This window comes from Taudactylus pleione, unplaced genomic scaffold (assembly GCF_031769625.1).
Source record: "Taudactylus pleione unplaced genomic scaffold, aTauple2 ptg000036l, whole genome shotgun sequence".
Taxonomy (NCBI): Eukaryota; Metazoa; Chordata; class Amphibia; order Anura; family Myobatrachidae; genus Taudactylus; species Taudactylus pleione.
The window spans coordinates 5,361,619-5,386,879 of record NW_028284438.1 but is presented as its reverse complement, the minus strand read 5'-3'; the positions used below and the strand labels follow the sequence as shown (position 1 = coordinate 5,386,879).

Sequence of the window (25,261 nt, the reverse complement as noted above, 5' to 3'; positions counted from 1 at the left end):
TATAAAACAGGCGCTAGTCAATATAAACATTTATTAAAGTACATCAAAATAAACAGGAAAAACAGCAGAAAAAAATATATATACAGTACTTGTCAAAAGTCTGAGCACACCAGTATATTTTAAGGAATTTTCAATTTATCTGCAAAGTAACAAAATAAAACCTGTTTTATTTGCTTTGTTTACAAAATAAACAACTGTTTGAACAATAAGGAAACCAAAAAAAAATCTTGTTTTGACTTTAGGCAAGTTTATTTAGGTAGTTTTAGGTAGTCTGCTTTCATTGAAATGATGACCCTTAGCTTTGATAAGCGTTTTGCATATCCTTGGCATCGTATTTACTAATTTTTCCAGCTTTTGGCGATCCATTCGACTCCAGCAGCTTTGAAGAGCCTTCCAGAGGCCCTCAGTGTTGGTAGGCATCTGTTTTTGGACTTCCCTGTCTAGTTCCTCCCACAAAAGCTCGATGGGTGAAACATCTGGTGATTGAGGTGGCCATTCCATTTTTGTTACGACTTGTGCGTCTTCTTTCTTTTGCAAATAGTTAGTACACAACTTGGATGTATGATTTGGATCGTTATCTTGTTGGAAAACGAAGTTCTGACCCACAAGTCGCCTTCCGGAGGGAATTGCGTGACGCACTAATATGTTGAGGTACACTTTTTAAACCATTATTCCGTCGATTCTGACTAAGGCCCGTATTAAATTTGAGCCGAGCTGCGTTAACTTAATGCGGCCCTGACTTAACGCCAACTTCACGTGTTTTGTAAGTGGAAAAGTATCGCGCGCGTGCACGCTTTACCCTGTATTCAATTTGAAAGTACGCGTAACGGCACCCGGCGATACTATAACAAGCGGAAAGTACTGTAATTTTTGGGGAAATCAGTCTGTCACCCCCTAAATGATGCTCTGACATGGGGGTTCCCTATGCTACCCCCGATTTGGCTTGCTGAAGGTATTTGGTGTGTTTAAATGGGCTCAATAGCTGCTAAATAGCGTTTTTATATACCTGATGCAGCATGGTATTTAGGAGTATTTTTTCCAGAAAATAAGTTATCTCAGCAAATTTGGGGTACTTGAAAATGGGGGTCAGCATATTTTAAAGTTGCTAAAGTGAAGTTGAAAAATCATGAAAAATCCACCTGGCGCAAACACCAATGTCCTTACATTTTTTTTTAATTTTTTGACACAGATTACCTTTGGGGGGCTGTCTGAAGGCTGCAGGGGGGTTCCCGAAACGTTGTACCCCAAAACCCCAATTCTGCACTTTTTTCCGCCTGCCATTCATAGGCGATACTTTACCGCCTATTACATTGCATTGACTTTCCGCCTAGGCGGAAAGTCTTTCAAATTGAATACTGGGTAAAACCAAGACAGGCAATAATGACGTCATCGGCGGTAACTTAACGCGGATCCGGCCTTAACGCTTCAAATTGAATATGGGCCTAAGTCACCAACTTGGTTGCCCACAAAACATCCCCAAACCATCACATTGCCTCCTCCATGCTTAACTGTTGGCGTTACACAGTCTGGGAGAAAGTGCTCACCTGGACGATGACGCACAAAAGCCCAGGGATGCGAGCCAAAAAGTACAACTTTCGATTCGTTGGTCCAAAGCACCCTCTTCCACTGTTCCAATCTTTATGCTTCTTAGCCCATGCATACCTTTTTTGCTACGTTTTTAGCACGTAGAAGTGGTTTTCTTACCGCAACCCTACCACTAAGGCCATATTCCTGCAAGCGCCTGTTCTATAATGGCTACTTGATAAGTAGCATCGATTAATGTGTGTATACTGTATTGTATGAATGGTGTTTGTACTGTATATGTACTGTGTGTATATGTGGTGGTGTGTGTGTGTGTACTGCATGTGTGTACCATTATTATGTGTATAAGTGGCACCGCTACCATGGGCATTTATTATAAGTATAAGCTGCATGGCTACTGTGGCCATTATTATAGTGTACTAATTTTTTGACACATTTCTATCGATTTTCCGGGTTACATCGGTACGGAAATAATATATTTTGTTATTTTTATCATACTCCATTCATACACAAGTAGCAGAATGTACGATAAACAAGCTTCTTTTCGATTTCAGGGGTGTGCTCAGACTTTTGACAAGTACTGTATATATAAATAAATGAACAGGAAAAACAATTAATTGTCTGCAGACTGAGAGGGAGCTTTTTACATATATATTGCACACCGCATCATCGTGATTCAGAATCTGCTAGACAAGGACAGTAGGCTGGTTGGATGATCAGCATATTCTATGCACGCTGATATAGCGAATGTTTCTGGGATAGACGACATGTGCTATACATATATTTCTGCATGCATGCTTTTTTAATTTACTTATTCCGGAAAGTAATAACAAATAAATCTTTTTGGCACACCTTCTGAAATTACTCTCCATGCACTGTTATCCCCAACACTAATGGGGTTGAATTTTTGAATTTATTTGTATGATCTGGATTTCTAATTATGGCATATGCAAGTTAGATGTCCTAACAAAGAACATCTTCAGTTATTCATTTTTCTTTTTTCTGTGCTTTTCGACATATATACATTTAAAAAAAATTCTGGACAGCACCTATATGACAATACTTTAAAAAAAAAACTACAATAAGACACCAAAAAAAATTCTATTTTTTTTTTTTTTGCAACATTGTCTAAGAAAAATATCAGTTCTTCAGTGGCTTTTATCCCTCCCAGCTGGATACAACAATTTTTCTGGTCATCTATTTGTAATAGCCTAAGTCATTCTCTGGTGTGGGAAAATATATCTCTTTGCACTTGCTAGCTACACAGTATATCTGTTCCATCTATCAGAGTGTTAGTGTCTCTATAACATATGATGACAAATACTTAGTTCGATATGATGATTTTCTAGGCTGCTTATCTGTATAGTTAATAAACGCCATTAAGAATTAATCGTATAAGCTTAGGCTAAGGCAGATGTGTATCTTTAGCTTGCTATATATATATATATATATATATATATATATACAGTCCAACAGAATGGCACTCCTAATCCAAGGCAAATACCGTGGTGCACAGCAATAGATAGGTATGTAGAGTACAGAATCTGTGGTACTCAAGCGGGTTTCCCAACAATAATAACGATGAGACCATATCAATCTTCTGAAGATTGATATGGTCTCATCGTTATTATTGTTGTGAAACCCGCTTGAGCGCCGCAGATTCTGTACTCTATATATATATAAATTCTATTGGATAGTGTGAACTAATTGCGAGTTAGCCATATGTATGGTGATGATATTTTTACTGTTTTTATTAATTGTTGTTCCTGTTCATTTATATATATATATATATATATATATTTCAGTTTTTCCTATTTATTTTGATGTACTTTAATACAGTTTTATATTGACTAGCACCTGTTATATATATTCTTTGGTTGTGTGATCTTCAGTTGATGGGAATCCGGCAATCTTCCCACCTAAATAAAAGCTGCTGTCAATTGCATAGAAATATAATTACATCAATTGATCTGTTGTTACTCTCTATAGGTTAGCGCCCATACTGTATATATTTGATAGGTTTCATGTCAGGAGAGCTGTCGAGTGTGCGGCTGGTCAGACCTGCCGCAAGGGCAAGATGGGCGCTGAGGTGCATCATTTCCACAGAAATGCATTGTCGCACGCAGGTAAGAAGGCAGCAGTGGGCGTCTTTGTGCTCGGGTGATCTTTGGGACAATTAGCATATTTTCGCAGCTGTGTTGCATACAAAAACGCAGCTGTAATCACATTAGCGTCCATCTCTGAATCAGACCCATAGTGCGTATACACTGTACAACCTTTCAGTCGACAGAACAATATATCTTGCGTTGTTTGGTCATTAAGATATGACGTTAACATATTGCCTGGTCGTCCAGTAGGGCATACACACTAGACGATTTGAACAAAATTGTTAACGAGATCTTCAGATCTGCCAGCACTACAGGCAGATCTGAAAATGCGCTGAATGACACACGGGAGCGAGCGATAGACAATTGGACAATGTGGACGATCTGATATTCCGATTCGCCTCAAAATGACAAATCGACCAATATATTGTCTAGTGTGTACCCAGATTAAGTATTTATTTAGTTTGGAACAAAAACTATGTAAGTTAGTTAATGTTTATTTATTTTTATTCTTTATGTGTCAACCGACTTTAGCAATTCCACTTTTTGGAGTGGTTCTGTCTTATTTTGGTGTAATAACACTTTGCCATTCAATTAGGCACTCACATGTGTATTCTTCAGCTGGCATTGCTATGCATATTATATAAAACAATGTACTTGTATATAGATTACTAGTGTAGATAAATGGTATATATGAAGTCACTTGCAGAACCACTGGCTAATTTAACCCATTATCTGTGCCAGACACATCTCTACTGTCCGTGCACTATTATTTCCAGGCAGCTCAGGGCTTAAGAGATATGTACCTGCAGTCTGAGCTGTACCCTCCAGAACTGAGAGGATTACCTTCTGGTTATATATTCACTTCTGGTTCTAGTTTGAGTTCACCTTCTCTGAGTGAAAGGAAAAACTTTTGGTAGACCAATTACTGTCCTCATTAGTAACAGACATTTAGAAACAAGTGAAGGAGCAACAGGTGGACACAAAGTGTATATAAGATTTGTATGTGGACAGTCCTTCTGTGTGTATGATGAAATTTGGAACATAGGGGCCTATTTATTAATGTGTATGTGTCACGACCAGGGTTTCACGGCGTGGAGGTTTGCGGTCCTTACCGATGAGGGCGCTGTGGCGCAGTCCTTCTGGCAAGAGAGCTGGCGCACGGAGACGGCAGGGGTCTGCCAGCGTTGGGCCATCCTGGCAAGGGTACGTCTAGCAGTGTCTCAGCACCACAGCACCCCACATCCTCTCCCAATAGGGAAGAGCGTGCTAATGCCATCTGTAGATGGCGTTAGCCATCGGAGTCTTGGAGCTTGATAAGAAAGACAATCAGAATATTTACATACACTGTATGTCGATGGCTTTGTGCAAGTCCTTAAATTAACATAAGCAATACCTGCGATATCTCCTGCATTAGCCTCTTCATAAATAGGATGGCCACTCAGCATTGTATTATTGGGACAGAGGCATTAATAAATTGGCCCCATATCATGCTGCCATTGTGTGATGGAGTCGGGTGTGGTATACTTTGTCGACATTCATCATGTTGGCATGGTTGTAATGTTGACATGAGAATGTCAATATAGCCATAATGTCGAAATGCTTGGCATATCAACATTTACCATGTCAGGATTCATCATGTTGACACTGATGAAATGTCTATAAAATGAGAATGTTGAGAAAACGTCCCTGATGGTCTAGTGGTGGCTTAAATGGCACGTTGGGTCCAACGGCTCCAGCAGTGTCTTCTGTGTCTGGCAGTCAGGTGACGATGACTTCTGGTGGATCCAGCTGCAATTCCCGTGGTGAGTATATTGCTAATCTTAACCCCTATCCCTCCCGCTAGTGCCTAACCCTAAACTTCCCCTTCCATAGCCTAACCCTCCCCCTCCCCCTCCGGTCTGTGCAGAATGTCAACATTTCAAATGTTGTTATTTCACATATGCTGCAGTGTTCCATGTCAACATTTTAATAATGTCATCATTGTTATGTCGACAGTAATGGGGAGTGGTCACAGAAACGCAGGCGTGCCTGTCCGTGTAAACGCCGTTACATGGGTGTACATAAATTAGCCACTGCGATTGCCTACGCAGCTAGGCGTGTCAGAAGAGCACCCAAGGCTGTAGCAGGTCAGACCTGCCGCAAGGGTAAGGTGGCCGGCGATGTGCTTCGCTGTTACCGATGTTTACGTAGGTATGCGTGGTCCCACGCAGGTAAGCAGGCAGCAGTAGGCGTCTTTATGCTCAGGTGGTCTTTGCTAACATTAGCATGGGCACATTATCCACTGCACAGGATGATGAACGATTGAATTATTACAATGTTGTAATCGTACAGTTGTTCCATTCTCGTGTAGTGGATACGCATGTGTCATGTTGAGTTAGATGCAAAGTGCATTTGCTGCATAAAATACACATTTTATTTCTGCACATACGTAGAAAGCATTACATACTTTGGCATCCATATGAACAGCTAGCTGCATGCTATGCTAGTATGGCTGCTTTTGGAACCTTAAGTTTAGAATAGGTAGTTTGGGGGAAAGATGGGATGGGTACGCATACCCTAAGAGTAATATGGGTGTATTGGCGCAAATGCGACCTATGAAGTCTTGGTTAAGAGGCACTTATGCGCCTGTCAGGAGATATGTAAAGTGCAGGTTCTGTGACCCTGGTTCTACTTATGAAATGACTGTATGATGGTGATAATTCGCTATCCATGAACAGCTGGTCGCATCATGTGATATTACCAGCTCATCTTGGCTCACTAATTGCATTTTTTTTTCATAATCAATTTACACTTTTACACTCAGCATAACCCCCTAACTGCCTGACATGGAATCCTGTGTGTGTGATACCTCTGTTAAAGGACTGAAGTAAACACTGTATTTTACACTGAAGTGTTGGCGAATTAAATTTTTTATTTAGTCATTTCCGGGTTACCAAATATCCTCAGACTGTTATTGCAACCATCTGCAGTGATGCACAATGCAAATGCTGATGAGGCCAGGCTCCAATTCATGGGTATAGTAAAAACAATTGCAAGCAATAAAATGCTCCATTTTCTCCATTATCTACAGTATTACGCAACGGATTATTTTCTTTCACAATCACTTATACATTACAACTAGAAGACAGGTGTGCAGGAACTAAATATCTCTTAGTTACGACATTTATATGATTTGTTGGTTTTAAATATTAATGACACTAAAAAAAGCTTATCTTGAGAGAGTGTACCTAGTATGATATACACCTATGTAAACAATGTAACAGAGAATTCTAGTGATAATTCACTGGAATAGCCTAAAAAAATCAATTGTAGATAATTGTTGCTCTCTCTGTGTTTCCTCCGCAAGACCCACATGACGGAAACATAAAACTGGTTTGACTATGGGCTAACAAGGGTGTAAATGGCTATTTGTCATTATACCAGCACAAAAATATTTTTTGATCTTATTTCAGTTTGATAATAAGCCAAATATTGCAATGAGGGTTATTTATTAACAACTAGGTCCTCCAGAATCCAATTCAAGCTTCCCACCTGGTCATATTCTCCCCCCTGCCCGAAGTGGGATTGTAATCTTTGAAGGGCTAATGTAATTTTTTGTATTTAATTATGAGGAGGTCGAGGGCTAGATTACTTTGGGAGTTTTCTTTTAATAAGACTTGTGGTAGGCGAGTGCCATGCATGTTAGGTCTGCACTTGATTCTATTGCATAGATTATGCTTAGCATTGCCTTTTTTTCTTTTCATCTCTATTATACTTTTTGGGATGTTCTTGCTTATTATTCTCTGTATGTACCCTATGCATCCCTTTTTCCTTTCTTCTATACCAGGGGTATTCAACATGTGGCCAGCTGCTGTGGAACTACACATCCCAGCATGCTCTGCCACAGTTATAGTATGCCATAATAGCAAAACTGTGGCAGAGCATGCTGGAATGTGTAGTTCCAGTGCAGCTGGAGTGCCGAATGTAGGCAATTATGGGCAATTGAGAATTGTATGGACCTCAGTCAGCTCTCCACTTGTAACTGAGTGGGTGCGATTGGGTGGCAACAGAGTTTTCGCATGTAGGATAAGTGTGCTGTGGGTGTGTTGATGGCATTGGGGGCTATTGAGAGGTAAACATATTCAGAGGTCTGGCTGTTTTCAGTTGCTGCAGCAAGGATAAGAGTGGTACTAATGCATGATAATGATGACAGCTACTTTCCCCAGCAGATTGGTGGGCTGGTGGTTGTGCGGTCGCATACATGCATCTAACTCTGAATTCAGCCTGAAAGATGCATTTTTTTTTAATTCGTAAAACATCTGCAATTGCGTCCACATTACAGGAAACTCTGAATCAGGCTATATATGAGCAATATGCTAATCGTTGCTGGAACATGGTGTGCTGGTCATTGCTGGATACAATAGGCCGATTTGATGTTACTATCTTTGTTAGATTGGACAGTGCAAGATCACTTCATACTTTATTCAACTAAAAGAGGTGGAGACTGGGAAATCATGTACTCTCCTACCGGATGTTATCAGCTGCTATCAAAGCTCAGGTGCTCCTGTACCAAGGTATTAGAAAGAAAGACCAAACCAAATACATATTTCTTTTAGATGCATATTCATTCTCATTTATTATGTGCATGCAGTGTTCTTTGTTCTAATTTCTCAATATTTCTGCAAAAATCAGATAAAATGAACTTTTCAGAAACAGGAAGTCACTGAATAACTGCATGCAGATGGTGGAGGCCAGAGTACATAGACATTTATGTACAGTATTTAGCTCTAGCTGCCTTTTCATGACCCGTTAGCTGGTTATTGCAAGCTCAGTTACATTTAAACAAGACCAAACAAACCATAAAACACTTTTAATACACTACAACCACATTATATTGTTAAAAGTTATTGTTCATGTAAATATTTTGAGCTTCGTTTAATCAGAGTTCCATTTGACCTAAAAGCATTGATTTATTGATTGAAGGAGTTCAATCACAGAAGTCCATGGGGGGAAATCAAGTGGTTTTTAAGAGACTCATGCACAGAACACTATTCTACTGTGCTCTGCTGATCCTGCTTGTTAACCCCTGCTGTACACAAACATCTGTTCAGTTTTTAACCATTATATTTCAAGCAATGGTTACTAAAGCAGGCTAACTGTTAGAGTGGTGGGCTAAAGAGGCACGGATTGGCCATCTTGTACAGTGGAGGGTATGACATGCACTGCTGTTGGTGTGCATCAGCCCTTATAGTGACTGTGCGTTAGAAGAGGTGGATGGGCTTGTGTTAGGAGCTGGATTCACAAATAGGCAAATTACCCCATGATATATTTGCACTTGGTAGGATCCAGCAACTAAATAGAGAATAACAACTGATATTAGGAATTGCAATCATAATAGAAACAAGGAATAATAGTACTGGGTTATTATTGGTCAACACTTGGGGCATTCTCTGGAAAAAAGGGATATTTGTCTTTTTGTTGTTGAACCCTTGTCTATTTTGTCATATTTCTCATACTCCTTTTCCACTAGATTGCCGGGTAACACCCGGGATTATGTTCACGTGCCCATCCCGGGAGCTACCCAGCTGAAATCCCTGTCAGATAGGCAACCCGACCCGGCACCATCGGTGTCATGTGATGATCCGGCAATGTCATCTCCAAGCGCCGGCTCTTCCTACGCAGAGATGGGACCCAGGTTGCATCGACCCAGGTTACCTGTTCACACTGCATCAAGAGCCAAGTTGAATACGGGTTTAACCCTTCTCGTGACCAGGGTTGAAATGCCGGGTCACTCGACCCAGCTTATTTCAACCCCGCCCTTTCACACAGAACAATAACCCGGGTTGCTGCGCGTTCACATGCAAAACCCTGGGTTATTGGAGCTAGTGGAAAAGGGGTATAAGCCAGTGGTTCCCAAACTCTGTCCTCAAGGCAATGTAACACATCAAGGTTTAATGATATCCATGCTTAATCACAGGCGATTTAACTAGTACCTCAGTCATTGTGATTATACCATCTGTGCCCCAGAAAAGGGGCTTAATATAATATGTGAGATTAATTCACACTGGATGTAGAATGAGTGCGCCTCTACATATAGTTGTATGTATCATTTAATAAGCTAGAGGGAGAACAGCTTGTGGACTTTGGGCCTGATTCTGACCCGTTCACTAGATGCGGCCACTCGCTTCCTGCGTATGAAAATTCAGCTAAGTGACGTCAAGACAGGTGATCACACGGCAAGGTATAAGCACACCCACTATGTCTTGGCGAGCGATCACTTTGTGTATGGAGATGCCCATTAGCGTATGGAGATACGCCCACTAGCGCACGTCATCTCCAGGAAGTGTATTAAAACATTGGTACATCGAGGACCATCGAAAACGATAGCAGTGCTTGTGGTTGCCTCTACCCTAGCGCAAGCACTGCGAGGATTTCAGTGTAAAATAAAGGCTGGTGACGTGTACTATGACGCTGGCTGTTAACTATGCATGCCTCTGAAACGGCGTTGAGACACTCAGGCACGCCTGCGCTCGCACCTTCACTCCCCCGTTTTTACTGGACTGCCCTGTTACCACCCACAAACGGCCTCTCCTGTCACTCATTACACTGGGCTGTCTTTGCAGGGCGAACGAGCGGGTCCCGATCGCTTTGAGTAGTTCGTGCACGCGCACTGCGATGCATACGCATGCGCAGATTAGTGAACATCGGCAGCAGCGAGCGGACGCTTGCTAGCTACCGGGTCTTTAGTCAGGCCTTTTGTGTTTGCACAAGCTTAAAAACATACCAAAAAAAGCAGATATCAAATCCTGAAATCAATAAAAATTAACTCGTCCATTTTTTTTGCATTTTTCTTTTTCTATCTTTTGACTGATTTTAAAAATGTGTCTTGTTGAAGGTTTTGCATTTTTAAATGTTGAGCCAATGGATAAAATATGTTTTTAAATATTTTTTTTAATTTTTTTTTAAAGTGGTTAATATATGCTTTACATGATAAAAATTTTCAAAAAGGATTTGCGTTTAAAAATGCATTATACTTTGAAAAACAACAAAATTCAGGTTTTTTTTAAATAAAATGTAAAGAGAACGAATCTGAATGAAACTCGTTTTAACGTGCTTTTTTCATTGTATGCATATAACCTGATACATTTTTGTTGATTGTTATAGGATGTGCCGTCTGTATTATCTTATCAATTCCAGCCTCAGTTGCCTTTTAACCTAGATAATTCTTTACTTAAAATTGCAATTTTAAAAAGTAATTGCAAACTAAATCCAGTAACTTCTATTACAAAAAGTGAATGCGGTATGCTCTTCCTAGACATTACAGATTAAATCCTATTTTATGTCTAATATGAAGGACTAATGCTCACTTGTTGGAGAAATAAACATTTATTGCTGTGTTCACATTTTTTTTCTATGTGTAAATAACTTTAAATAACCTTCTTCTATGTGTAACCACAGGGAACGTATTCTAAAAAAAGCTGACAAGCACAAACAGCATATTATCGCAGCTTTAGCAAATGATCATTTATTTCCTGTCTTAGACAAATGTGACTTTTTTATTTTGGTGTTTGGACAGAAAAAAATGACAGTGACTGAACAGCTGTTACATAAATGAATAAATGGACTACTTGGAAGTTAATTTGACATTGTAGCTTTATGAAACTTGAATCGTTTTTTGTGGAATTGTGAATTTATAAAACACGCTTTTTGTTGATTGTGCTTGTTTTGAATTCACTTCTGAAATGATTTTACTTTATAACAAATAATACAAATCCCCTATTTTAAAAGCATAACATGAATATGAGGTTTTAAACATTGATATTAATTTAATTTAATGACTTACAGTGCATGCCATCTTGCAACTTGTACTTAATACATTGCTTTATCTTTCTGGATTTATTAGATTTTGAACCACATATTTTTATCACCTGTCAGAGATGTTTCATTGTATTGCCCTGTAATGAGGAAAAGCTCTTATGTACTTTCTGCAATTAATGCAATTGTTTCCGGGAATTAAAGGGTGTAAAACCATGCGGAAAAGGCATTTTCCCCATGGATAATGTTTCCCTGCTGTTTAACAAAAACTGAATGCAGTAGAGATCAGCGCTATCATATTAGGCTAATTAATGCTGCAGAGCTCAGACCCCATTATTCTCAGCGGGGGTTGTGGTCTGGGCTGTAAAGCTTACATTTTATTCAGATGACAATAGCCACTGTGACTATGGGTAGAGCATAGCCAGAGATCCACCCCACCCTGCAATCACACTTTTCTAATGCACCTGTGCAGCCTGTTGGCCAGCAGTAAAGTGATGGGGATAACTCTCATTTCACCGCCAATGACTTTGCTGGGACATGCTCCTCATACTTACCTACTCTCCTGGAAGTTGCAGGAGTTTTCAGCCAGTCCTCTGCATCCTAGTGAAATGGGGAGGATGGTAAAATGCCAGAAATGGCAGGTCCTAGGAAGGAGGCACGGCTACAATTATGTGATCATGTCATTTTAGCTCCACCCCCTCTCCCACGGGCCTGCAATTTGTGGCATTTTGACAGGGTAGGACCTAATGGCGTGGCCGTCCAGCTCTGCCCAATACAGTGGTATGCTATGTCTCCTCTCTGGGCTTCTCCCGGAAGAGGAGACTCTCAAAATAGGCATGTATGATGCCCCTATAAGTGTCTTTGTTCATGTCCTGACAAGGTTTTTTGTTAATAACCGTGAACATTGAGGGCCTCATTTATCAACGAGTTTTATTATTCACAGTGAGTGATAATATGTCTGATAATGGTGCTCCAGTGAATCAGCTCCCAACTGTCATTTTTCAAACAGATTACAGTTGGGAGCTGATTGGCTGGAGCTCCATTATAATACACAACAAGTTTTATCACTCGTGAATGATAAAACTGATTGATAATTGAGGCCATCCCACTGCCCCCAATGAAAATATCCCCCTATTTTTGTGTTGTATCATAGGGTAATTAAAATAAGCTATTCTTACTGGTTATTGATATATGGCTGAAAATCACATAATGAAAATACAATATCATTTGAAAGTAGTAAGGCCTCAGTACTGTTTTTTAAGCTGTGTTAACTATATTTTCAACAAAGGTCAAACACATGTATGACATTAAAAACCCATTGTTTCTAGAATTACCATACCCGCTGGCATTCTTGCTTACATTCCCTGCGTTGTGAGAGCATTTTTCAGGATGCGACCATATTATTGTATATGTAAACTACAGTGTGTATTAAGCCAGAATCTATACAGTAGAAAACTAGAACAAATATTTGATGACACAGTTACATAAGCATCTAGCATTCCTTTATTATTTATTTCATTTTTCCTTAATAGAAAAATATATTGTAGCTGAAAAAAGTACTCTGTAGAGGCAAAACAGTCTTGGAGCCGAGAGGTTAAATGATGTCACAGCTATCTCAGCATGTAACCTTCTTCCCACAGAAAAATCCAGCACAGAGTGAGGTCATTTTTTGGGGAGTAGTCCAGATTTTTCATGATTAGCACATTTGTCCTTTAATATTCTCAGGGGAACTGGGAAACCTGTAATAACACTGTCGCTATATAACCGAGCTCGAACATTAGGTCTCAGGTTGTTTATATGGGTTCAGTCACTACTTGGTGGAAAATCAACTCACTTTGGGTTCCATTTGCTAACGAGTTTGATCCATTACAAACTCGTTGCGTATGTTAATTACAGCTATTTATCATGACAGTTACTGTGGTTTTTAGGCAGCGCTATTTTAATTTCATGTCTGCATAAGAAATGGCAGTGTGATACTCTTTAACAACGAGCGATATTTGTCACTTACCGCTTGTTGTCTTAATTTAAACGCTCTCAGTAACTTTTATATAAAGCGCTGACAAGTGTTAAGGTCCTGTCTAGGAGGCTGCAGCATCCAAGATCCGACCCACAATGCACTGCTGCAGCTTTGTCCTCCCCTTCCTTCCCGCCATCCACCACTTTCCTTCCCCTCTCCACCTCCTAGTCTCCTTCCCCTCCATCCAGCTCACCGCCCGCTTTCTCCTGTTTACTGGCGCCACACTTAGGTGGGTATTTATCAAAGCTGGGAAAGAAATAAAACTGTACAAAATAAATTACCAACCAATCAGCTCCTAACATTTTTTAAACAGCCTACAAAATGTAAATTGGAAGCTGATTGAGTAGTACTTTATCTCTCACAATTGTATCTCTCTCCCAGCTTTGATAAATAACCCCCCTCATTCTCTTCACTCGTCGGCACCAAGGGGGGCAGAAAAACACATCTGGATGCTTCAATACCACTACCGCTAGCCTGCGAGTGGGTCAGTAGTGAATTCCGGTTTAAAAAAAAACCTTGCGCAAATCGGTAGTGCAAATATCATAAAAAACTTGATAGTAAGTGGAGTCCTTTGTCTAGGGTTATTGCACATATTAATTAGGATATTCTAATTAATATGTCATGTGATACTCTGACAGTTGATTATAACTATAATAAAAAATAAATCTTTCCGCTAAAATAAATAAATTATATATTTGTTTGTCTATCTGCAGTGCATTATCCAGGATTGTTATTTCTTAATTTTGCCTTTAGTATTTATTTGATTTTAACAGCCTATTACTCTTTCATCCGCCCAACATTTCTATACCTGAGATAAAAGGTTATGGTTACAGAAAGACTCACCATAGATATGTATATTCAATGGGACAGAAAAGCAATGGGAATTGTAGAAAAATGGGACTTTTTTGTTGTTCGTCTGTAAATTAGTTTTAAAGTGGTGAACGGTTTAGCAACAGCTCATATCCATTCAACAAGCAAAAGTAGACATTCAGTTGTATGCATTCATAGTACACTAATACTGATGTGAAATCAATACATCGTTTCCCATTGCACAGCATTGCATTCTAGATGTGACATCTCCATATATAATAGAGATAATGAACATTCATGCATTAGAACATTAAACTCAAGCAGGGCTGGACAATGTCTGGCAAAGCTGTAGTTTCCCTGAAGTTGAAAAGGTCAAAGAGTCTCTGGCAGTGGTGTAACACATGATGACTGTACCCCATAGCAAAATTTGGGATGAGGCTGACAAAAAGTGTCTATCCCCATGTTCTCTGCTAAGCAAGAATGAAACATAAAAAAGCAAAACACTGGGGAATATTTGGCACTGGCATCATTAACCCTTGTTGTCATTAACCCTTGTTACTGCACACCTGCTGTTTACACAAGTGACAGTATAAACAGTGGGTCCGAAGAAATGCAAGAAAATTATGCACAGTTCTCAGGCATTTTGCATTGCCGTTAAGATTACATATTGCCTATGAATGTTCTCATGATCAGCAGGATATCCCTGGCTCTCATACTCTGTATTAAAATGAGCCCATTAGAGAATTAGATATTTCACCACTTTACTTTAGGTCTACTCAGAACAGAGAACTCATTTGTTTAAGATGATTTTGTTTTTTTGCTCAGGGACTAACTGAGTGGTTCTATTTATACTATTTAATATGATTTTATGTAATACATTTATTATTGGGAGCACCACCAACTGAGTCCAAATTCGGACAGTTTATTGCTATTTATTTGCCATTATGTTGGTTATTACGAATGAATAATTATATTACACTAGCGTCTTGTGCAGAATCAAACATTCTTTTTTTAATGTATCATACCTTCTTTTTTTATTGTTATATGGAAAACACGACATAAGTCACATACCACTAATAGGTGAGTGTCTGAGACACAATACATATTTTCAATGCAAAAACATAATCGACAACTTTTTTTTAATATGTAGAAACATATCCATGTGGCCACCTATGTTCATAGTCATGTAGTTCCACGGAGTTATGAAAATAAACCAAATTGTAGGTAACACATTATATTAAAAGTTGGTGGTTTGTTGTTTTAAAAGGTCATGAGTGAGGAACATAGTCAATGACCATTTTAAATATTTAATGCTGTTTGAACATTGACACATTACGCTGTTCACGTTCCATCTATTACTTGCTTTTTACACTTAAATATTTATAGGGTTTTCTTTCTTTGCCTTTTAGAGAAATGGTCAATGCATGGTTTGCTGAAAGAGTGCATACAATACCAGCAATAAAAGAAGGAGGAAAAAGCAATACAGAAAATAACCAGCTGGTCGCTTCCTCCGATAACACCAACCAAGGGACACCTGTCAGGAAGATCTCTGCTTCCGAGTTCGATAGGCCACTTAGGCCCATCGTTGTTAAAGACTCTGTGGGATCTCTGACATTCCTCGCGGATTCTGAAAAGAGGGAACAGATGCCGCTGCAACCCCCCGGTTTATCCAGTGCAAGTGATCAGTGCTCAAGGCTTCTGGAACTGGTTAAAGATATTTCTAGTCATTTGGACGTCACTGCTCTATGTCATAAAATCTTTTTGCACATTAATGAACTTATATCTGCTGATCGCTACTCACTTTTTTTAGTCTGCGAGGACAGTTCCAATGAGAAGTTTCTGGTCAGTAGACTTTTTGATGTAGCGGAAGGCACAACATTGGAAGAGGCTTCAAATAACTGCATCCGTTTGGAATGGAATAAAGGGATTGTGGGTCATGTGGCAGAATATGGGCAGCCTTTGAACATAAAGGATGCTTATAAGGTGAGATAATGGAATTACAGTTTTCAGTTATGATAAACTAAAACGCTGTATTTGGAAAAAAAAATCAGTATAAATGATTATATATGGTTTATTTAGCTGGGGAAGTATATATGACTGTATGTATGTATGTATATATATATATATATATATATATATAACAGAATAGGGAGTAAATTTACTAAAGTGAGAGTTTTTAGAAATTTAGATGTTGCCCATAGCAACCAATCAGATTCTAGCTATTATCTTCTAGAGGGTGCTATTTAAATTTTTTAATTTAAGTAGAATCTGATTGGTTGCTATGGGCGACATCTCCACTTCTAAAAACTCTCACTTTAGTAAATATACCCCTAACATGTAGTTTAGCTGTAAAAGATCCACTAGAACTGCTGTAGTAGAATATATGTTATTGTTGGTTGCCAGATATTAGCCTATAACTCTGGTTTAGTGCTCGCCAGCAGTGCATGCTTTCTTCTGTGCTACTGGGAATGCATTTGAAATCACTGACTGATGTATTGCATTTTGGATGGGACACCTATCATGTGTGGTGGTATGCACGTATGTACAGTAGGGGGCTTATGTAACAGGTTGCAAGCTGCAGCCTCTGCGGGAAATCCTGAGAGTCTTCTCAAATTTTTTAAGTGGCAATCATTTTAAAGGCAACACCAAGCTGGTATTGCCTTTAAAATGAAAGCTGCTTTAAAAATATAGGAAGACTTGCAGGAGTTCCCACAGAGGCTGCCGCTTTCAACCTATTACATAAGCCTCTATGTATGTTTATTTGATACCAATATAGTGTATGACATTTTTAGATGTCTGGCTGATGTACTGTAATCCCAAGTAAACTTACTGACAGAATAAACTATACCCTTAAACTTTTCATGCAGGAACTCACTGACCCCTTATACCATGGGTTGGCTATGTGTGCTGTTCAATTCCCACTTTGCTTGCAAGAGAATGCAACTCTATAAAAGTGAAAAACATTTTAAATAGTACAAGTGAGACCAAGTCCTAACTTTTGTGGTGCCATAACTGGAATTACTTCTGTCTTGATACTGTACATGTTCAGTTAGGTGTAATGTTCCGTGGCATGCATTCAATCAGCCAGGGGTTATGAGGGAGAGGCTGTTCCAGAAGTGCCTGGCACATGCTGAGAATTATGGACATTCTGCCATAACACCCTGTGCCAAGTATGAACTGAAAAACAAACTGTGATAGTTTAGTGAAACAGTGGTATGTTTTCTGGATCACTACTCGCTGTCACAGTTATTATAGACCAGTCCCAGAATGTAGCATATATTTGTATGGCTATACGTTTAGGGTTTGGGTGCATCTATGATCATCTACGTGTGTTTATATAGGATAAGCTCATACTTGCTTACTACTCCTGAATTTTGGGGAGTTCTCCTGGACTCCGGAGGGAGTAGACGAGCCTCTCTGAATCAAGGAATTGTACAGCAATGGGTGTGACCTACATGAAGCTATTAATGGCACCACACCCCCCTCACCTCAACAAACTGCATCAATACGAGAAATGTGGCTGCCATAGGGATGATTTGCCCATTAATTTGACACATCACATGCAAAGCAGGGAGGAGCTGCCACATTAGGGATTAATGATTCAGCCATATAGCCGCAAACCTACCTTTAAGGTTACTGTACATCTCAGATTTGACATCAGCCAGATTAGAACACCCATCTCCACACCCACTTCACAACTGAAGACATTCCAGAGGACCAGTAGAAGGAGATTGGACAAAATAAGGTGCTCAGGCTCTAGTCAAGTGCCCATAAAAATGTTTAGTCCTACTTAACAGGCATTAACATTCCATATTTATCAATCCAGGGTTCCCCTTGGAGTGGTAACTTTCTTAGTGTCAGAGTCACTGGCAGCCTAAATCAACATTTACATATTCAATATCATGAAATAATTATTTTATTTTTCTAAACTGCTTTATTACTGCTACAGACCGTCCTATGTGACCTATTTTACTTGTGCAATTTAAAACTAACAAAAAGGAAAAGATAAGATTCCTACTTTTAACAATTGCTCCTCATTTTTACCTTACTTTGACATGTGGACGAGACCTTTGAGGTTTGTTTTTAGATATACATTTTCATAAAAGTGTCCCAGTTTACTGCAGTCAGTAGCAATAACAAGTGTAATATAAAGCAAGTAAATATTATTAAACAGTATATTTAGGTACCAAACAGACATTAGGGCAGTTGTGTATTATAATGGGGACATTTTGAGTTGAAGCCTGAACCGAGCACTTGAATAAGTCCCATAACGTTCCCGCTGATCTCAATCAAACTGTGAGTATCACAGAAGATACAGTTTGTTTATAGTGAGGTTCCTTCTGTAGACTCCAGTTAGCTTGACAGATGTTCTTGCTGTTTGTAGCAAATTGCAGCAATTGTTTGGAGTATAAGATGGTTTTATACAGAGCCTGATTAACAATTCCATCCGCCCTAGACTAATACACTCATAATGCCTCCTTTAATGCTCTGGTCCCAGTAAGAGCGCGCCAAGCTCACAATACCTCCCATTTCATTAGTGCAAGTATAGGAATTTGCCGCCAGTGTCATAAGCTAGAGACAGATGCCCTAGGAAAGGCACTGTACTAGCAGGGGCCTTCGGCTAGATGCTAGTGGGTGCCCGAGGCAGAATACTGGTGGGGGCCTTAGGTAACATAGGGGTCTATTTATCAAGCAGTGAAAAGTGTGGAGAAGTGAACCAGTGGAGAAGTTGCCCATAGCAACCAATCTTCTCCTACCTATTATTTTATAGACTGTTCTTGATAAATGCTACTTGAAAGCTGATTGTTTACTATGGGCAACTTCTCCACTGGTTCACCTCCACACTTTTCACTGCTTGATAAACAGCCCCCTCAGACAAGATGCCCCCTCTTACTTCCTTGGCCTACTATGCCTCGATGAGCAGCGATACAGCGATTGAAAATCTTCTTTTCAGAGGAGTCTTATTACATAGACGGACCCCATTAATATATAAAATTAAATATATGATATCATATAAATAATAGTACAAGATAACTGATAGAATCAATAAAAATGTATACATAATGGAATACAGTGTAATGAAGCTGCAAATAAATACCCTACAACTTCATAGATTGGGAAATAGGACAAACACACATATGGAAAGGGGGCACAGCCATGCATCACATGTTCAGCACCTGTATGCAGAGCAGCAGTGATCTGGACATGATACATCCCAACATTCCAGCCTGATAAGGGTAAAGTTGTTGAGACAGAGGGACAGAGTCCTAGGAGCAGAACTGTCCTAACTATATTGGAGGAGTTAGAAGGTATGGTGGAAGATGGATCTGGATGTATGAAATTGTAAAAAGCAGTAAAAACTCAGTAAACAGCATTTTCTGAGGTTTAATGCAATGCATATGGATCGCTATACGAGTTTGTATTAAAACGGTCTCATGTGAACTCATGGTACAGCAAGTCCTATAGAATTCTATGGAGCTGCAGTGTACCTGTATGTAACAAGCCCCATAGCCAACGATATCTATAGATGGCATTGCCTATGGTCTAACCTACAGAAAAACTCCCCAGAGCGGATCCATCTCCTTCCCCCTCCACTTGCGCAGCCCTATGGGCGCAAATGCCCATTAGGACCCCTCAGGTTGTAAACTCGAAAGTCATTTCTTTGCTGGGACATCTTTATTTTGGAAGAGCTGTCGAATGGGTTAGTGTTCATTCGTACCGACATTAAAAAATGCCAGTTTTCATGTGTATAGGGGCAGGATATATTGCATTTTGTATACAGAATATTGTAGTGACACAATTTATGAAAGTACATCGTTCATGAGATAATCTATGAAAACTGAAGATGGGCGGTAGAACTACGCTCTCGTTGACCAGGAGGTGGTGTGTTGTGGTTTCGGGGTGCTGCACCTTGGTGTGGGAGTACCTTTCCCGCACTGAAAACGTATGGGGGTAGGGGAGGTAAGGTGCGCTCTTCAAGCTAGTAGTGGTGATGGTGATGACTTGTGTGTGTTTGTGAGTGGTGTTAATTAGAATGTTTCTTTTGGTGGTGGTGGTGTTTTGGGAGTGAGAAGGAGGATGTGATTGGGTATGGAGTGTAGTTTGGAGTAATGTGAAAAGGGGAATGAAACAGGATCAAAATGAGGCCAGCGAGACACAGTAATTTGGGGCAAAATCTTTTATTGAGTAGTCACAATGCTGCTCTGTTAAGATCCCGGGCAGGTGGGTGGGGTTCAGTGATGAGTGGTGATGAGACTGGGGAGGTAGGTGGACCCTTTTAGGGGGCTCCTTCCCGTGCGGTTCAGTGACCTTGCACGTCACCCCTGCTGGACCTATGGTCGACAGTCTAGGAAGTCTCGGGGGGTGGGGGGATTTGCAGAGTGGATTGGAACACCTGTGCGGCGTCCCGCGTGTTGGTGTGAGTCTTGGCAGTACTTACCTACCGGTAGGTTTTTTGTTATGGTGATGTAGGTCGACGTTGCGGTCGTTGCAGATAAGTTGGAAGCTGCAGGTTTGTTGGTGAGCTGGATCAGCGTGTTGCTGGTGTGCTGCAGGTGCACAGCTGTTCTGATTGGTCTGCAGAGGTCAGCAACCGGAGTATGCAGCTGAAGTTGGCTCTTGGTCGTGTCGCTGGTGGTGCGGAGCCAGAGGTGTGGATGGGTGAGCCGCTGGGAGGCTGGGTTGCAGCATGTGTGCTGGGACCACCCCTGGGGGGTGGTCTGCCCGGGATACTGATTCAAAAAAAGCCAGGGAGGAGGGGGGATGTGTAAAGTGTGACCGGGATGGAGCTGGTCACTGGCGATGTTGGCTGGGCGGACTTGCGGCCGGATGTGCGGGATGCTCTTATCACTGACGGTCCCTCGTGGAAATGGGGATCGACGGTGGAGACTCCCCTGGCCAGGAGTGAGTTGCTGAGCATGCCTGGGAGCAGGGGGGGAGAGAGGCTGGTCCAGTGTGGAGCCAGTCACTGGAGGTGTGAGCGGTGCGGACCAGCAGGCGGGTGGGCTGAGAGCTTTCTGCACTGGTGGTCCCTGGTGGGGATGGGGATCTTTAGTGGAGGTCTGCCTGGATCGGTGTTGGGTTTGATGTGAGGGTCTCCAACGCGTCAATGCTTCTGAGGTTCTTATGTAGGGCACTTCCAGGGGTGGGGGTGGGATCAGGTGACTCATGGGGCCAATGGTGTGTTTGAAAGGTAATGTGGTGCAGGTGTGTGCAGGGACTTGCTGAATAGTGATGCGGTGCAGGTGTGTGCAGGATCTATGAAAACTGCCTTCCTCTGTGATATGCCAAATAGCCATAGCCATAGTGTAATGGTACAGTCTGTGCTGTACCTACACTGAACGTTCAGTGGTTCAGTGTAGGCACATCAATCATCCCCTAACATGCTCAACCTGACGTTATCGTCAGGTTGTACAGCATGTTCGGCCGATGATTGATGTCGGAAACGACCTGCGGGAGCGCGCATCGCTAGTCGTTTCCGACATTATTGTGCCCGAATCATGCTTGATTCATGTGCGATTGAACGATAACAATATCGTTATCGTTCAATCGCACATTGAAATCGGCAAGTGGATGTGCGCCCTTAGTAAAGAATTTTTTATTTTCCAAGTTTACGATAACCAAGTAGTTAAGTATATATTATGCAAGATATCTCTGCTTTCTATATCGATATTTTTATAATATCTTAGTTCAACAGTTAAAATATAGTGTATCATTGTAATATTGAATTTTATAATAAAAGAACATAGAATAGAGGTAAAATAGACTAAAAACAAATACAAGGTAACCTATGTATATGTCAGGCATAAAATATACAGAGACTAAAAACAGTAAAAGAAACTGTTTCCACAATTATTTGTGTCTTTTGAAATAAGTCGTGATTTACAGTAATTACTTTTCTAAGACATGTACATAAAGTAATGCAGATGAAGGTTAGGTTATGTATATGTAAGCACTTTCAAGATTACATAGGAGGAATTTGTGCATAATTGGCAGCTTTTTATTTGAAAGTTCGGAAAGCTAAGCAGTAGCTCAGTATATTACCCTGCAGGTGTGCAAGTCATGTATTTGCTAATTGATACATAAGCCTTCTGATTCCAATGAACTCTCTCTAATTGGCCCATCAGGATTTAAATCAAGCTGATTTCAGGGTGATTATGCCTGGTAACATTTCTCAGTGGTCACAACCCCTGGAGGGCTTGGAGTGAGTAATACATCACACCTGTAAGGGCTGGTCTTAGCCATATTTTCCATTAATGTGAGTAAAGTTAACAATCTACATTTGGCAAAAATACAACCAAAACGTTGCCCTACTTATTAAAAAGCAATAAGAGTAGACTTACCAGGGATATGAACTTGTATGTGCCAACTACTGTAGCTTGTTTACCATTTGCAGTGAAACAGCAAGCCCTGATTTGAGTTTTCAGTTCTACTTTTTAAAATTAAAAGTGTAAAAAAATAGATTCTTTTCAAACATGGAAAAGTCCTTTTTATCTTAGCTTTGAATGGTTATCAACTCAAGATTACCCGTACTATATATGGCTTGTTTATAGCTGGATGTATCCATGAATTGTTTAATGCCACAAGTGACTTCCCTGTTAGGTGGGGACTTTGGTAAAACGTGACGCAGAGACTCTCTCTCTTTTGACAAAAGCATGTGTTTATCAGGAGTATATATTATTTATACCTATGGCACTAAAGGAGTTGGCTGTAAAGGTTCACTTCATGCCACTTCTTTTCGTGTTAGGAGCTGGTGCAGCCGCTCACAGAGCCGGCAGCTAAGCGACCAGGACACTGCATACCTCCCAACATGACCCTCTCCAGGAGGGACACAATGCTCTGGTCCTGGACTTCCCTGGTAAGAGGTGGGGCTGCAGCGCAGTTCAAAATTCAAATAGGGGAGCCACACCAACTGTCATTTCACACACTGCCAACATCACTGGCTGTGACTTACTGGCAGTTGGTGTGACTCCCCTATTTGAATTTTGGACTGTACTGCAGCCCCACCTCTGGAGCCACCACCAATAATAATTTACCAGGGAAGTCCAGGACCAGAGCATTGTGTCCCTCCTGGAGAGGGTCATGTTGGGAGGTATGTCACTGTGTTACGCCAGCCGCAATGGCCGATGGGCCTTACAGTTGCTAGGCAACTGGACTCTCTGTGGCCACACTGCTTGTTGGTTCTGGCTGTTACTAACAGCCAGGACGCTTTATTTGTACCTCCAGCTACTCATCTGCAGTGTAATTAAGTGTAAGTTGTCTGAATGCGCAGCTACTCATTTGCATTGTAATGAATTGCAAGGGATCTGTCTCTGTTCTGGTGTTCTGATTGGCTCCCTGAATAGTTAACGCACAGTCAGGCCTTTATGCATTGCCGTTTATAGCCTTCTGCTCTGCATTTAGTTACTGGCCCTGCTACATATATTATATTCCAGCTCCTTGCTCCTGCCTTGGATGCAGGGGTGTATCTATAATGGGTGCAGGGTGTGCAGTGCACACGGGCCCCTGGGTCCAGGGGGGCCCACACCGCACACCATGCACCCATTTAGTCTTTATACTTACCTGTCCGTTGCCTCCAGACTGCTGCTCTGCAGCGCCGGGCCGGACCGCATGTGCAGGAGGACACACGCGCCGCGGGGAGTACCGGGAGGAATCCGATTGGATCCCTCTTACAGCACTCTGTGGAGAGAAGCCCATAGGATTCTATGGGTAATCAGGTAGATTGCATTACCCACCGCAACCAGGGCTTGGTGCATATGATAAATGCAGTCAAACCCACATTTTTGGGGTTTGACCACATTTCTCCCATTGATGCATCCTCTCCTAAAAGTGATTTTCATCATATTAAAATATTATATTTTTATTCCCATATACAGTAATCAAAATCCATACTTTAAATCCTTTATGGTTCAACTAAAACAAGCAAAATAAAACTAAAAATAGTATGGTGGCAAAAACAATGTGACATAAAAAGGTATGCTGTATATGGGGTATATTCACAAAAGTGCGGGTTTTTAGAAATGGAGATGTTGCCTATAGCAACCAATCAGATTCTAGCTATTATCTTCTAGAAGGTGCTAGATAAATGATTAGTAGAATGTGACTGGTTGCTATGGACAACTTCTAAAAACCTGCACTTTAGTAAATTTACCGCTAAGTCTTAGAAAAGAGGAAAAAATCCTTTTCACCTTACAGACCGGATGTACTAAGCATCGCTTCCATGATGCGGTACATCCCCCCTGACTTCGGGTACATGCACAGAAGGCCTCGGGCTGCGGGGGGTGATGGGAGCAATCCAATTGGATCCCTCCGAGCCTGGAGCCCTGGAGCGTCCTGATAAGAAGCCCATAGGCTTCTGTTAGGGTGACGTTATCCATTGGGACGAAGCAGTGCTTAGTACATATGCGAAATGCAGTAAAACCCCCGTAAACGTAATTTTCGGGGGGTTTACTGCTCTTTTTGCGTTAGTACATCCTGACCTAAATCTCTAATTATCAACACACTGATAGTGACAGAGTTGTAATATGTTAAATATTTTAGTTGTTGGCCCGGATGTTAATATTTTGTACAACTTCACACAGTTGTTTACATATTGTGAGATCAACCTATTGAAAATAAATATTTATATATATATATATATATATATATATATATATATATATACAGTCAGGTCCATAAATATTGGGACATTGACAGAATTTTCATATTTTGGCCTCTATTCACCACCACAATGGCTTTGAAATGAAACAAACAAGATGTGATTTAACTGCAGACTTTCAGATTTAATTTGAGGGTAATTACATCCAAATCAGGTGAACGGTGTAGGAATTACAACGGTTTCTATATGTGCCTCCCACTTTTTAAGGGGCCAAAAGTAATGGGACAAACTAAACAATCCTAAATCTAACTTTCACTTTTTAATACTTTGTTGCAAATCCTTTGCAGGCGCCTGAAGTCTGGAACGCATAGACATCACCAGACGCTGGGTTTC

At 40.7% G+C, this 25,261-nt stretch overlaps 1 protein-coding gene across 2 annotated transcripts in view; it reads left to right on the top strand.

The window, feature by feature from the left end:
• The window catches only part of PDE5A (phosphodiesterase 5A), a 198,272-nt gene that overhangs the window by 14,837 nt on the left and 158,174 nt on the right, over positions 1–25,261 (top strand). For both annotated transcript variants that reach the window (XM_088452221.1, XM_088452220.1), the window contains exon 2: positions 15,681–16,254. In XM_088452221.1, coding sequence (XP_088308347.1) covers positions 15,681–16,254 — 574 coding nt within the window. The remainder of the gene's footprint in view (positions 1–15,680; positions 16,255–25,261) is intronic.